This window comes from Saccopteryx bilineata, chromosome 12 (genome assembly GCF_036850765.1).
Source record: "Saccopteryx bilineata isolate mSacBil1 chromosome 12, mSacBil1_pri_phased_curated, whole genome shotgun sequence".
Classification (NCBI taxonomy): domain Eukaryota; kingdom Metazoa; phylum Chordata; class Mammalia; order Chiroptera; family Emballonuridae; genus Saccopteryx; species Saccopteryx bilineata.
In genome coordinates, this window is record NC_089501.1 from 25,374,938 (window position 1) to 25,391,026 (window position 16,089).

Below are 16,089 nucleotides of genomic sequence, written 5' to 3' on the forward strand. Positions count from 1 at the left end.
TTAGTCTTGTGGCACTGGGAACTGGGATCTGCATGCCACCAGCTCTGAAGCTCAGGAACCGACTTGCCAGAGGGAGTTTAGCATGTGTGGATGGGAAGCCCCTGATCTGCTATCTCTGCCGCAGCTGCTCCCTAAACTTGGCGATACTGGCTTGTGGCACGCACCCCTGGTCCAGCCCAGGGCTGTGCCTAGAAAGTTTAGAGTGATATTGGAGGAGGGACTGGACTCTGTCACCATAGCCATACGGTTCCTCATTGCTCCTCTTGCTGTGAAAACGGCAGTGGTGGCGGATCCTCCTCCACTAGGTCTCCAGGCTGCTCTCTTCTATGAGAGGTGGGGGCACCCAGAAACTAGGTGCCCTGCTTTGTGGGGACATGGGGGAGGGTCCTGGAAGACTCCTGGTCAGCCAGTGCCAATATCATAAAGTGGCAAAACCCTAGCAGTAACCCCTCCTACCAATGCAATAACTCTGCCTTCATCATTACAAAGGCGACAGCTAAACCTTAACAGATCACCCAAGAATCTTGCAAGGGCAAATCTTGTAGTACAGCGCCCCCTGCCAGAAAAAGGAATAATTATCTCTTATTGGGTTTATTAACAATGTCACCCACAAATGCCATCAAGAAAAAAAATTAAATATAGATATAAAAGACAGAGACATAGCTCAGACAGATGATGATAAATCTCCAGGAAAAAAAATCTCAATTACATGGAAACCTTAGAGCTTAATGACAGAGAATTCAAAATTAAAGTTCTAAACATACTCAGTAAGATACAAGAAAACACTGAAAGGCAATTTAGTGAGCTAAGAAAACAACTTAATGAACAAAGAGAGTACTTCACCAAAGAAATTAAAACTATAAAAAAAGAACCAAACAGAGAGGAAAAACTTAATACATGAACTGAAAAATGAGGTAACAGCTTAGCCAATAGAACAAGCCAGATAGAGGAGAGAATCAGTGATATTGAAGACAGGCAACTGGAGATACTACAGAGAGAAGAAGAGAGAGACTCACAAATTTAAAAAAAATGAAAGAGAGACTCACAAATTTAAAAAAAAAAATGAGAAAGCCCTACAAGAATTGTCTGACTCCATCAGGAAGAGCAATATAAGAATAATGACTATATTGGAAGAGGAAGAGAGGGAAAGGGAATGGAGCACATATTGAAACAAATAATCAATGAGAACTTCCCAAGCCTGTGGAAAGAGTTAGAGCCTCAAATCCAAGAAGGAAACAGAATTCCGAGTTACCTCAACCCAAACAAACCTACTCCAAGGCACATCATAATGAAATTATCACAAATCAATGACAAAGAAAGAATCCTCAAGGCAGCTAGGGAAAAGAAGGATATAGCATATAAAGGAAGGTCCATTAGGCTATCATCAGATTTCTCAGCAGAAACTCTAGAAGCCAGAGTTTCTGAAAGAGTACTGAAAGAGAGGAACTACCAACCAAGAATACTACATCCATCAAAGTTATCCTTCAAATATGAAAAGGAAGTGAAAACATTTACAGACATACAGAAGCTGAGGAAAGTTATCACCAGAAAACCCCCACTACAGGAAATACTAAAGGAGGTTATCCAACCAGATACAAAGAACAAAACAAGACAAAATTACAAGTAAATTTTTTTTAACAAAACCACAATAAAAACAAGTATAAACTGTGACAACAATAACACAAAAGGGGAGAGGATAAAGATAAGCAGTAACAAAGGGGTATGGAGTGCAGAAGCACTCATGAGATAATGAACTCTAATAAATATGATAATTTTTCTTCTAATAGCCTAATGGTAACCACCCATGAAAATGCCACTACTGAAACACATAGCTTAAAAAAAGAAGAAACAGAAGATAGAATTATGAAACACCACCAAACAAAAACAAATGACAGAAGAACAAAAAAGAAGAACCAAACAAGTCACAAAGCTATCAGAAAGAAGTATATAAAATGGCAATAGGATATTCTCAAGTGTCAATAATTACACTAAATGTAAATGGATTGAACTCACCAATAAAGAGGCATAGAGTAGCAGATTGGATCAAGAAGCAAAACCCAACAGTATACTGCCTTCAAGAGATACATAAAGCTACAAGGATAAAAATAGATTCAAAGTGAAAGGTTGAAAAATGATTCTCCAAGCAAATAATGTCCAAAGAAAAGCAGGAGTAGCTATACTCATATATGTCAATGCTGACTATAAGACAACAAAGGTAACCAGAGACAAGGATGGATGTTTTATAATGATAAAGGGGATAGTATATCAGGAAGATATAACTGTCCTTAATATATATGCACCAAACCAAAGAGCACCAAAATATACAAGACAACTACTAACTGATCTAAAAGTGCAAACCAAAAAATATATAATCATACTTGGAGACCTCAATACACCATTGATGGTTTTAGATCATTCATTCAAACAGAAAATCAATAAAGAAATATCAGCCTTAAATAAAACACTAGAACAAAAGGACATAATAGACATCTACAGGACATTTCATCCCAAAACATCAAAGTATACATTTTTCTCCAGTGTACATGGAACATTCTCAAGACTAGACCATATACTGGGCCACAAAACCAACACCAACAAATTCAGAAAGATTAAAATTATACCAAGCATATTCTCTGACCATAAGGCTTTGAAACTAGAATTCAACTGCAAAAAAGAAGTAAACACACCCACCAAAATGTGGAAATTAAAAAACATACTTCTAAAAAATGAATGGGCAAAAGAAGAAATGAAAGAAGAGATCAAGAGATATATATAGACATGAAAATGACAATATGGCATACCAGAATCTCTGCGATTCAGTAAAAGCAGTAATAAGAGGGAAGTTCATATCATTACATGCTTATATGAAAGAGCAAGGGAGAGCCCAAGTAAACAACCTAACATCACATCTTAAGGAACTAGAAAAAGAAAAACAAAGACAAACCAAAACCAGCAGAAGAAAGAAAATAATAAAAAATAAGAGCAGAAATAAATGAAATAGAGAACAGAAAAACTATAGAAAAAGTTAATACAACAAAGAACTAGTTCTTTGAAAAGATCAATAAAATTGACAAACCTCTGGCAAGACTCACTAAGGAAAAAAGAGAAAAGACTCATGTAAACAAAATCCAAAATGAAAGAGGATAAATTACCACAGATATAATAGATATACAAAAGATTATCACAAAATACTATGAAAAATTATATGCCACCAAATTCAACAATCTAGAAGAAATGGATAAACTCCTAGAACAATACAATCTTCCTAGATGAATCATGAAGTAGAAAGCCTAAATAGACCAATAAGCAGGGAGGTAATAGAAACAACTATCAAAAACCTCCCCAAAACTAAAGGTCTGGGGCCAGATGGATATATATACTAGTGAATTCTACCAAACATTCAAAGGAGACTTGGTTCCTATACTTCTCAAAGTCTTTCAAAAAATTGAAGAAGAAGCAATACTGCCAAACACATTTTATGAGGCCAACATAACCCTCATACCAAAACTTGGCAAGGACAACACAAAAAAAAGAATACAGACCAATATCTCTAATGAATACAGATGCTAAAATCCTAAACAAAATACTAGCAAATTGAATACAACAATGCATCAAAAACTAATTCATCACAATCAAGTGGGATTCATCCCAGAAACACAAGGATGGTTCAACATACATAAAATGATTAATGTAATACACCGTATCAACAAAACAAACAAAAACCAGGTGATCCTATCAATAGATGCAGAAAAGACATTCAATAAAATACAACATCGTTATATGTTTAAAATACTCAACAAAATGGGTATAGAAGGAAAATACCTCAACATAATAAAGGCCATTTATGACAAACCATCAACTAGCATCATACTAAATGGTAAAAACTGAAAACTTTTCCTCTAAAATCAGGAACAAGACAAGGTTGCCCACTCTCTCCACTCTTATTCAACATAATGCTGAAAGTTCTAGCCAGAGCAATCAGACAAGAGAATGAAATAAAAGGCATTTATATTGGGAAAGAAGAAGTAAAGGTTTCACTTTTTGCAGATGACATGATCCTGTATATAGAAAACCCCAAAGACTCTACAGAAAAGCTATTAGAAACAATAAACCAATACAGTTAGGTTGCAGGATACAAAATTAATGTACAGAAGTCTATTGCTTTCTTATATGCCAACATTGAAACCTCATAAAAAGAACTCAAGAAAGTAATCCCTTTTACAGTAGCAACAAAAAATAATAAAATATGTAGCAATAAACATAACAAAGAATGTAAAGGACCCATATACTGAAAACAACAAAGCATTACTAAAGGAAATGGAAAAAGACACAATGAAATGAAAAATATTTCTTATTCTTGGATAGGAAATATAAATGTAGTTAAAATGACCATATTACCCAAAGCAATATACAAATTTAATGCAATTCCCATCAAAATCCCAATGTCTTTATGTCTTGGCCACTGTGAACAATGCTGCAATGAATATGGGGCTACATGTGTCTTTACGTATCAATGTCTCTGAGTTTTGGGGGTATTTACCCAGTAGAAGGATTGCTGGGTCATATAGTAGTTCCATTTTCAGTTTTTTGAGGAACAACCATACTTTCTTCCATAATGGTTGTATTACTTTACATTCCCACCAACAGTGAATTAGGGTTCCTTTTTCTCCACAGCCTCTCCAACACTTGCTATTACCTGTCTTGTTGATAATAGCTTATCTAACAGGTGTGAGGTGGTATGTCATTGTAGGTTTGATTTGCATTTCTCTAATAACTAATGAAGATGAGCATCTTTTTATATATCTGTCACCCCTTTAAAATTAATAAAAAAATATTTTTAAAAAATATATAATTATATTTTGTAAAAAAAAAATTCCAATGTCATTTTTTAAAGAAATGGAACAAAAAATTATCAGGTTTATATGGAACCATAAAAACCTCGAATAACCAAAGTAATCCTAAGGAAATAAAACAAAGCTGGGGGTATTACAATACCTGACTTCAAACTATACTTCAGAGCCACAATAATCAAAACAGCATGGTACTGGCAGAAAAATAGACACACAGACCAATGGAACAGAATAGAGAGCCCAGAAATAAAATCACATATATATGATCAAATCATCGTTGATAAAGGGGCCAAAAACACACAATTGAGAAAAGAAAGCTTCTTCAATAAATGGTGCTGGGAAAATTGGAAAGCCACATGCAAAAGAATGAAACTTGACTACAGTTTATCTCCTTGCACAAAAATTAATTCAAAATGGATCAAAGAACTAAATATAAGATCTGAAACAATAAACTACATAGAATAAAACATAGGTACTAAACTCATGGACCTTGGTTATAAAGTGCACTTTATGAATTTGACTCCAAAGGCAAGGGAAGTGAAGGTAAAGATAAATGAATGGGACTACATCAGACTAAGAAGCTTGTGCAAAGAAAAGAAACTGACAACAAAACAGACAGCCAACTAAATGGGAGATGATATTTTCAAACAACAACTCAAATAAGGGACTAATATCCAAAATATATACAGAACTCACAAAACTCAGCAACAAACAAATTTAAAAAAATGGGAAGAGAATAAACAATCCAATAAAAAAAATGGGAAGAGGACATGAACAGATACTTCTCCCAAGAAGAAATACAAATGGCCAACATATATATGAAAAAATGCTCATCATCACTAACTATTCGAGAAATGCAAATCAAAACTACAATGAGATATCACCTCACACCTGTTAGATTAGCTACTATCAACAAGACAGGTAATAACAAGTGTTAGAGAGGCTGTGGAGAAAAAGGAACCCTCATTCACTGTTGATTGGAATGTAAAGTAGTACAACCATTATGGAAGAAAGGATGATGAGTCCTCAAAAAATTAAGAATAGAACTACCATATGCCCCAGCAATCCTTCTACTTGGTATACACCCACAAAACTCGAAAACATGGGTACATAAAGACACGTGCACCCCATGTTCATCACAGCATTGTTCACGATTGCCAAGAAATGGAAACAGCCAAAGTGCCCTTCAATAGAGGATTGGATAAAGAAAATGTGGTACATATATACAATGGAATACTACCCAGCCATAGAAATGATGACATAGTGTCATTTATAACATGGATGGACCTTGATAACATTATACTGAGTGAAATAAGTAAATCAGAAAAAGCTAAGAACTGTATGATTCCATGCATAGGTGGGACACAAAGTTGAGACTCATGGACATAGATGGGGATGCAGTGGTTACCAGGAGAAAGGAAGGAGTGGAGAGAGAGGGGAGTGGGGGAAGGGGAGGAGCTTAAAGAGAAACAAAATATAGGGTGACAGAAGATGATTTGATTTTGGGTGATGAGTCTACGGCTATACCACCCTGAACGTGCCCGATCTCGTCTGATTTTGGGTGATGGGTGTACAACATAATCGACTGTCCAAACGATGTGGAGATGTTTTCTCTAAACCAGGCGTCCCTAAACTATGGCCCGCGATCCGCATGCGGCCCCCTGAGGCCATTTATCCGGCCCCCTTGCCGCACTTCCGGAAGGGGCACCTCTTTCATTGGTGGTCAGTGAAAGGAGCACTGTACCTGGCAGCCTTCCAATGGTCTGAGGGACAGTGAACTGGCCCCTGTGTAAAAAGTCTGGGGACCCCTGCTCTAAATCTATGTACTCTAACCAATGTCATCCTGTTAAATTTAATTGTCTAAATTAAAAAAAAAATCTCTGTCTTTTTTACAGCCCAAGTAGTATTCCATAAATGTACTACAGCTTTTAAACCACTTATCTACTGATGGACACTTAGTAGAGCATTATGCTAAAAGAAATAAGCTAATCAGAAAAACACAAGTACTATATGATTTCACTCATGTTAGAATCTAATAAACAAAATAGTAAAACAAGCAAAATAGAGACAGACTCATGGAGAGTAGGCTAACAGCTGTTGGGGGTGGGGGGCTGAGGAGGATAGAAGGACTAAGCACAAAAGATAAAGAAGGGGAAAAACTCACACAGACAACAATGTGGTGATTGCTAGGGGTAGAGAGTAGAGGAGGTGGAGGTGGGCCCAGGGGGAGAAATTGTGATGGACAGAGACTTGACTTGGGTGGTGAATACTCCAATACAGGTACAGATGATGTATTGTAGAATTGTGTACCTGAAACCTGTATAATTTTGTTAACCAGTGTCACCCCAATAAATTTAATAAAAAGGAAAAAGTTTAGGGGTTTTAAAGAAGTTTTTATTTTTAAAACACCTAAGTCTTTAAAAATATAATTTTGATTGTGATTATGACAGTATGCAAAGAATATTGCAAAAGCCTACAATTTTTTTAAATAATAGACTTTATTTATTTTTTTATTTATTCATTTTAGAGAGGAGAGGGAGAGACAGAGAGACAGACAGAGAGAGAGAGAGAGAGAGAGAGGAGAGCCAGAGAGAGAGAGAGAGAGAGAAGGGGGGAGGAGCTGGAAGCATTATTCTCATATGTGTCTTGACCAGGCAAGCCCAGGGTTTCGAACCAGTGACCTCAGCATTTCCAGGTTGACGCTTTATCCACTGCGCACCACAGGTCAGCAGTAATAGACAACTTTAACTAAACTTGAATACCAAAAGTAACAAATACAAAGATGAAATAAAAGCCTTTCTTCAAATTGACCCGTATTTTGCGTGTTTCATCCCAATATGCTGTTATTTAAACAACTGTTGATAGTGAAGTTAACCTCTATGCTCTCTTTGAAGAAGGGTTACCAGGTAAATTTGAGATAGAATTTAAAATACCTTAATGAAAAATCTACTTGTGGTTGTGGAACTGTCAGGGGATTTTAGAGTTTGAAAATTCCATAAATCATGGGCGTTAGTTCCCTCATTTTATGCAATGTAAGTGAGAGGTTTAGAGAGTTAAATGATTGGATTTCCATTAAATATCTTCAACTTGATAAAAATCTTTCTCCCCAAGATATTTAACAAGCTATGTTGAAAAGCGTGTATTTTTAAATTAAATCCACTTGCTAAAATATAATTAAATTGAGCTTTTTTGAAATGTACTTAACATATACTTAAAAATATACTGAAATAAATAATACTTCAGAATTTTTGTTAAATTAGTCTGGCTATTCTAATGGTCATCCAGATGAATCAAGTTTGACTTTAACTTAAAATAAATTTATATTTTAGCTATTTCCTATTTGGTTATTGATCATAAAAATAAAGTTTTCACAATCTTAAGCTCTGATGAACTCTTGAACATGAGAAAAAAATTATAATTATATATGTTTGTAAAATGAAAAATGTATTTTAGTCATAATAAATCCATACTACATGATACTTAATAAGCATTAGATATGTTTTATTGTACCACTGGAGACTGAAGAAGTAAGTGATATCTGTATGATACAAGTTTATCAAATTGTGCTATTAGAAGCTTTATAGACAATTCCATTGCTTGATTAACTGAATTGTTCACCTTTAAACCAGTCTTGATGAGTTTTGTGAACACAATCTAACCGGATGAATGTACTTTAATTAACATGAAGAAATCAAGATATAAATTCTTATTTTTGAAAAGGATATGGATTCAATAAATACTAATTGACAGGAAAATGCGGTTTCAGTTTTTCGAAAATTATCTAAAGGTAATTACTAGGTGCTTGTGGTTTCAATATGTATTGGAATATATTTAACACATTTTCAAGATTCTCTTTGTATAATTATGAGTCAAAAAAGTCATTTACAGATGTAATACATTAATGCAGTCTGCAAATCATCAGAGTCCACTGAGGTCCAAATTAATCTCTGAAGTAAGAGGACATAGTCCCAGGGGATTTGTATGATTAGCTATAGTTCTCATTAAATCAGCAGTTTTAAGCTGAACGATTGATTTTTTTTTTTTTTACCTAGCTACAGTTTCCATTAAACACACTTTATTAAGGGTCTATAACTATGCACAAATACACATGCATGAACAATCACATGTATTTCTTAAAGGAAAAAATAATTACAATCTAAAAAAGAAGGAAATAGTATTTGCATTATGAAAAAAATTATAATGAATTTTAGTCATTTTTTATAAATGTGCATATGCTGAAACTAGCATGTAGTTTCTAGCTATATATTAAATTAACTTTCAATGCTATTTCCCAGCTGTAAAATTGACCATTTCATGTGGAAAATTATTCTGACTACCAGGAAACAGACTAATAACTCTGTAGACCTATTTTTGGTAAGATGTTGTTGCTTGAGACCAAAATAATAAACTTTGATGTGCATTTCCTTCTCAGAACTGTAAGGATCACACAGGTGGGCCATATTGCAATCAATGTCTTCCTGGTTTCTATGGCGATCCTAATAAAGGAACCTCTGAAGACTGTCAGCCCTGTGCCTGTCCACTCAATGTCCCATCAAATAAGTGAGTAGCAGTTACCTCTCTAAAGATTGGGCATCCAGTTATGTAAGTGCATTTTTATATAGAATGTACCCTTTCTCTTGTCACACATAACTAAATAATAAACACATGCATGAATTTCTCAGGAATACGAGTTTTAAAATATAAAATATATTTAAAATTATCGCTATTTATTCTGCAGAAGTTTTAATACTTTAGCTCTAGTTTTGATGATATAGTAGCTAAGGACTGAGCTGAAATAAAATTTTGAAACTAACTACAAAGAACAGATGTATTTTATACAAATATATCTACATGCACACAGGCACACATGCACACAAACACACTCACACACACACACACACACACACACAGAAACACACATATCTTCATACTATAATGAAAAGACCAGTAATAAGTGCTGCTCATTTGGGTCCCAGTCTCACCCTATTTATTTGTGAATCTTGGACAAGTCACAAACTCCCATAAATGGTAAAATGAGATAAATCTAGCGAACCTTTAAGCACCTGGTGTGTTCCTCAGTCATCACATGGTTTATCATAGTATCATATAACATCATATTATATAGATATATATCTTAGTAAAACAATTATAATGATAAGAATTGTATTATGAACTGTATGAATATTGAAATATGAATGATAATTAGCACCTGATTTTTTATAAACTAGATCTTGAAAATGTTTAATGCAAACAATACAACTTTTCTAGTCATCCAGTTTTCTTTCCTTTCTCTCTCTCTCTCTCTCTCTCTTTTCTCTTGTTCATCCAGAACAATAAACCTTTTCCATTGTCTTCTCTTTCCCTTATCTTTTAGGAGAATACTTGATTCCAATTTCTGCTGCCAATTCATATTCACTCAGGGCTGCCATTCTAATAAATACCTATGCAGGAACCTGAAAAAAATTTTTTTAAATAGGCATTTTATGTTGAACAAAATGAACATTTTTATTTGAAAAAAATTATAAATAACTATAATTTTATATATATGGGATTTTTTGAGAAGCTTCTTAAAGGTGAGCTTAGTGCTTAATAAAGTTAATACTATAGTATGCCCCTCCCAACTATTTCTAAATGCTGTAAGAATAATTGTATAGTGAAAAAATTTAATGACATTTTAAAGAAATCTGTCAGCTCTAGACTTTTAATATGAAAGTGTGATCAAGCTGGTCATACTCTGAGGTCTTACCCAGGACACTACTAATGAAAATAGTGTTTTGTTAATAGAGTCAATAAATATTACAAGTTAAAGACTTTAAGAAATATTCTGTCATTAAGTTTAAAGTTCTCATTAGAATTATGCTTCTTACTCTTCAGTCCATATAAACCCTGGTCCTTCTCCCAAGAATCCTTTTTTCTCAGAACTTTCCACCTTAGTCATTGGAAAAGGAGAAAAAGTAATATTTAATGAAAACAGATTACTATATTCTAGGCACAGGGTTAAGCACTATATTTGGTATTAGTTTACTCTCAGAAACAACCCAGTAAAATGGGTATGATGACTGCCATTTTATAGATTTTTTTAAAGGCTCTTAGTAAGAAAATAGCACCATAGTACCAATTCTGGAGCTAGAATTTCTTGATTTAAAACCTGAGTCTTATACTTTCTAGCTGTGTAACCATAAAATGTACTTCAGTTCTCTGTATCACAGTTGTCATTGTGATAAATAAGACCCTCTTATAAGGTTGTTGTAAGAATTACATAAATTTAAAATACACAAAGCACCTAAAACAGTGATTGGGCATGGTGAATCCGTTAGAACTATCATCAAATAATTTGCTCAGAGTCATAAAATACTGAAATATCAGAGTTGGAATTTTAAGTCCATGTGCCTTTCAGTTGTTTGCAGATTTCTTTGACAAACACATTGCTTTTTAAGTGATAATATTAAAAGCAATTAAATAGAAAACTGGGTTAATGTATAAAAATGTCAAATCATTTCCAGCATTTAGGGCATGAGCCTTGATAGGCACAAAACTGAAATCCTTTGGCAACCAAAGGTATCAGAGAAGAGGAAGAAGGCAAACAGGGAACCTACTGGAAAATAGTGAATATAGGAGAATTAAAGTCTTTCACAATTAATGACTAGTCAGGCCTATGTTGACTGTAATGTGACACAAACCTTGCTCTCTGGTGTATTTGTGAATGGTTAGATCACATAAAGAAGGACCTACTCATTCACTATGGCTAAATGAATTCTCCAGAACCATCTAATATACACTTAGCCCATTGTTCAACACTATCTTTCACTGAAGGAAGCGGAAGGATTGCATTTTTCCACTCATCTGCATTGCACCACCTTCTCAGACAACAGTCAGGAACTTAGGACAGGTGTCGGTTCAGCAGAGCTGGCCATTCACTGCACCATATGAAACCTAGCCTAATAGTTTTTGGAATTATTTTATTAATTGAATGTATAGAGCATATGGATTAATCCTCAAGCCTTACCAACATGACTACAAAATGCAGAGGGGCCGTTAGGGAGAGAACTTTGTGTAAAGGTAGGAATTCATCAATCACCCCTCTGTTTACTATGCTTCTACCTTAGTAGTGGGTTCTAAATGTTGTTGAGAGGAAAAAAGTCAGCAAGCATTAAGACAGCATTCATCAATGCCAGAGGGATTGAGGTCTCAGGGTCCAGTGATTGTATTTCGTCAAGTTTCTGTATTATAATTTTGTATAATTATACAGATCTTGATTTTTTTAATATAAAGACAATTCACTAAAAACAGTTATAGTTAAAAAAAGTATTTAAAGATTTTTCAATTTTCAAAGTATATTAAATAATTATTATATTAAATAATTATTGAATTATTAAATGTGTATTAAATAATTATTGAATTATTAAGTAATAATTTTATCCTTACAAGTGGAATTGGGGAGACAGCATTAGTTTATTTTAAATTCCAGCTTTAAATGTAGCATTTTCATAGTAGAAAGAAGGGATACTGAAATTAATTTATTTTAAAAATCTTAAAAGTTTGTGTTCAGAGCTATAAAGTCTTTTAAGTTAGAGCAACTTGGAAAATTAACAGAGTCTACTGCACAATTGCAATGGAAAAAATTCATTTTAATCTAACAGGTTAAATTTTCTTTTAAAATCACTAGATAATAGGACATAATGCCTTAGTGAAACTCTCCTTCTTAAAAAGTTTTTAAACCAATCATTACTGCTATAATTTGCTTAGAAACTCTGGGGAATAAATTGAATATATTTGAATATAAATATGTTGATGTGAATATGAATATGTTGATATGAATATGAGTTTTTGATATCTTGTTAAGAAAAAAAAAGAAATCAGCTAAAGGTTGCTAAAACCTTCATCTACAAGTGTAAAGTTAGTTAATGGTTTTATGTTGATTTATTTATTTAATCCCTGATCATAAATCTTACAGATCACAAACTTTTTAACTCCAAATTTTTTATGTAATATTGCTAAATAAAACATATATGTAGAAAGATATAGACTATTATATTTATTTTTATGTGTGAGTACAGATAAGCATATGATATTTAAATTATGCATATATATATCAATGTCATCAACTATTTACATGTCCACTCTTTGCTTATCCTTCTCATTTTGGTGATGTATATATTCTACCTATAGATTGTAACTAGGTAATAAAATTTATCTCTAGAGAAACAAATTAAATTGTAAATACTTCAAATGATTTATATTCATTAATTTCTGATATGACATGCCTTATAGGTTAAATAATATATTTAAAAAACACATTATTATCTGCCCTTGAACACTCAGGATGTGTTTGAATTGATAATATTATTAAAATCATAGATTTTCATCAGTCACACAATAAAATAAGAGATATTCTTGGCACAAGGCTGAACAGAGGGTGGGCTCCCAACAAGTTCTGTTTACTAATACCATTATGAATTCTTCTTTGTATGCAACAGGAATGCTAAATTTTAAATTTCTGAAAGAATGCAACACTTCTAAAGCTGACTCTTGGGTTCATTCAAGAGTACACATTGAATTATTGTTGTTAAAATTGGTAGTTCTAATAGAAAATAATATTCTCTAATACTGTTATAAGGCAAGATGGAAACTTACAGAAACATTCAACATATTTTTTTTTGTATTTTTTTGAAGTCAGAAGTAGGGGTTGTGGGGGTAGAGCAGGAGTCGGGAACCTGTGGCTCACGAGCCAGATGTGGTTTTTTGATGGCTGCATCTGGCTTGCAGACAAATCTTTAATAAAAATAATAATAATGTTAAAAATATAAAACATTCTCATGTATTACAATCCATTCATTTCCTACCACTCATATTCATGGTTGCAGGTGGCTGGAGCCAATCACAGCTGTCCTCTGGGACAACACCAATTTTTTATTGGATAATGTGTAACGTACACAGGTCATTGTATGGCTCTCACAAAATTACATTTTAAAATATGTGGCCTTCATGGCTCTCTCGGCCAAAAAGTTTCCCGACCCTTGGGGTAGAGAGACAGACTGCCACATGCACCCGACCAGGATCCACCCAGCAAGTCCACTAGGGGGTGATGCTCTGCCCATCTGGGGCATTGCTCCATTGCAACTGGAGCCATTCTAGCACCTGAGGCGGAGGTCATGGAGCAATCTTCGGCACCCTGGCAACCTTTGCTCTAATGGAGCCTTGGCTGCAGGAGGGGAAGAGAAAGATAGAGAAAAAGGAGGTGAGGTAGAGAAGTAGATGGATGCTTCTCCTGTGTGCCCTGGCTGGGATTTGAACACAGGACTTCCACACAGCAGGCCAACACTCTACCACTGAGCCAACCGGCCACAGCCACAATGCTCTTAATAAATTTTACAGTGTGTTAGATAATTTAAAGCACTTTTCTACATAGTGTTATTTATGTCCACATGGGTTATTATGATATATTGTGCTAGTTCCATAAACCATAAAGAAAAACTAAACTCCAAAGAAATTAAGTAATTTGATTGTGATCACACATCCTGCTTGTGGCAGAACCGATATTAGAACCCATATATTCAGCTCTCTGTGCTTCTTCCAGTGGGGCTGTAGAAATAGAAACAATTTCAGAGACATTAAAGAAAAACAAAAATAAAAATTAATAGAACTTAATATTAGACAAATTGTAAATGTTCATCATAAAAATGACTCTAGGGTTTGGCCACCATTATGCTAACTCAATTGTACGTACTAGAGCAGGATGAGAAAGTGCCGGTTTAATTATTTAATGAGTAACAGAGTACCTAAAAATTTAAACAAATCATTATGCTTTGGCAAAACATTTTAAAGTATTAAATTAGAGCCATGATTTATTGTGCCACTATGCTAAAAGCTTACTTTCATACAATTTTAGTGTGAAAGGCTTTATTTGGTAGATCATATTATCTCATTTTGCAGAACAAGAAACTCAGGTTTACAGAAATATTGCATCCAAAGACACAGAAAATAACACAATTTTAATTACAAACCCAATTGTGGAGATTAATTCAGATTTCATCGTATTTGGAGATAATCAAAGAAATATGTGTTAGCTTAACATTTCTCCTAAGGATATATAAAACAGAGACCACCGAACTGAAAAAAGTAAACATGAAGAAACTTTAAAAATTCATGTTGCCCAAACCAAAATCCTGAAGTAAATGAGTTTTTCCATTATTTTTCTGCTCTTCCTCTTGAGTCCTCTGCTTCTTCTCATCCCTTTGTACCAACTCATCCCCTTAGGGTTTCTCTTTCCCTATCCAAAGATGCCAGGTTATAATTAGTTAAAAGGAGTTCTCCTTCCCTATTGTATCTGCAAACAGAACATGCCTGATTGTCCAATCCTTATGATGGGAATGTTATTCCAGTGATGAAAGGAGTGTTTATTTCATATCACATCTAAACCCCAAGAGGCAATTCATTCCCTTTTGCATAACTGTGAGCTAGTTCAAAGCCATATCTTGATCTGCCACTGTCAAATGAACATACCTTACAAAATGTATTTTTCATTCTAACTACACCCTTCATTTTCTTTTTAGTATTCTTTTCATCTTTAACCTTATTGATGCATATTATCTTAATGTACATATGTTGCTGGGTAGAATTAAATTTTTTTTTGGAACAAAATTAATTGTATCTACCTGTAAATATTTACATATATAAATGAATACACCTATAGTTTACATACATATTTATACATAGAATATATGTGTAGTCTACTTATAAATGAATCATTATAAATATAAAAATTTATGTTCAGCCATTAAGAAAAGCTATTTCTAGATGCAGATCTTTGCTATATAGTTCCAAAATAGCTTCTTTTCCTCCCCTTATTTTTGGAAAATGCTTGCTGTTCTTGGGTTTCTCGTGTCCTCCATGGCATGGAGTAGGTAGTTCAGGAAGCAGAATACTCTCTCTGCCAGGGGAGAGCTAGCCAACTGGAGTTAAACGGCATCATCTTGGAACCATTTGAAGTCAACAATGATCTTGCAGTTTTCTCTTTCTGTCACAGAGCAGTTAAATTCATATTTTGGTCAAAATCAAGTCAGGTTTTTGCATTTGCCAATCCAAATTCTATAGCCTTTTTTGTTTTGTTTTCTATGTTTATTTCTCATCCTCAGTTTACTTTTGGTGCTGAATGTCATCTTCTTTATAACTATAATTTCAGTTGTCGCCATCAGGGAGTGCACCCTCATTTTATGTTGATTAAAAATATTAAAGCACA

At 34.0% G+C, this 16,089-nt stretch overlaps 1 protein-coding gene across 3 annotated transcripts in view; it reads left to right on the forward strand.

Moving 5' to 3' along the window:
* LAMA2 (laminin subunit alpha 2) overlaps positions 1-16,089 on the forward strand; it is a 660,268-nt gene that overhangs the window by 401,616 nt on the left and 242,563 nt on the right. For all 3 annotated transcript variants that reach the window (XM_066248490.1, XM_066248491.1, XM_066248492.1), the window contains one exon: positions 9,283-9,410. In XM_066248490.1, the coding sequence (XP_066104587.1) occupies positions 9,283-9,410 (128 nt within the window). The remainder of the gene's footprint in view (positions 1-9,282; positions 9,411-16,089) is intronic.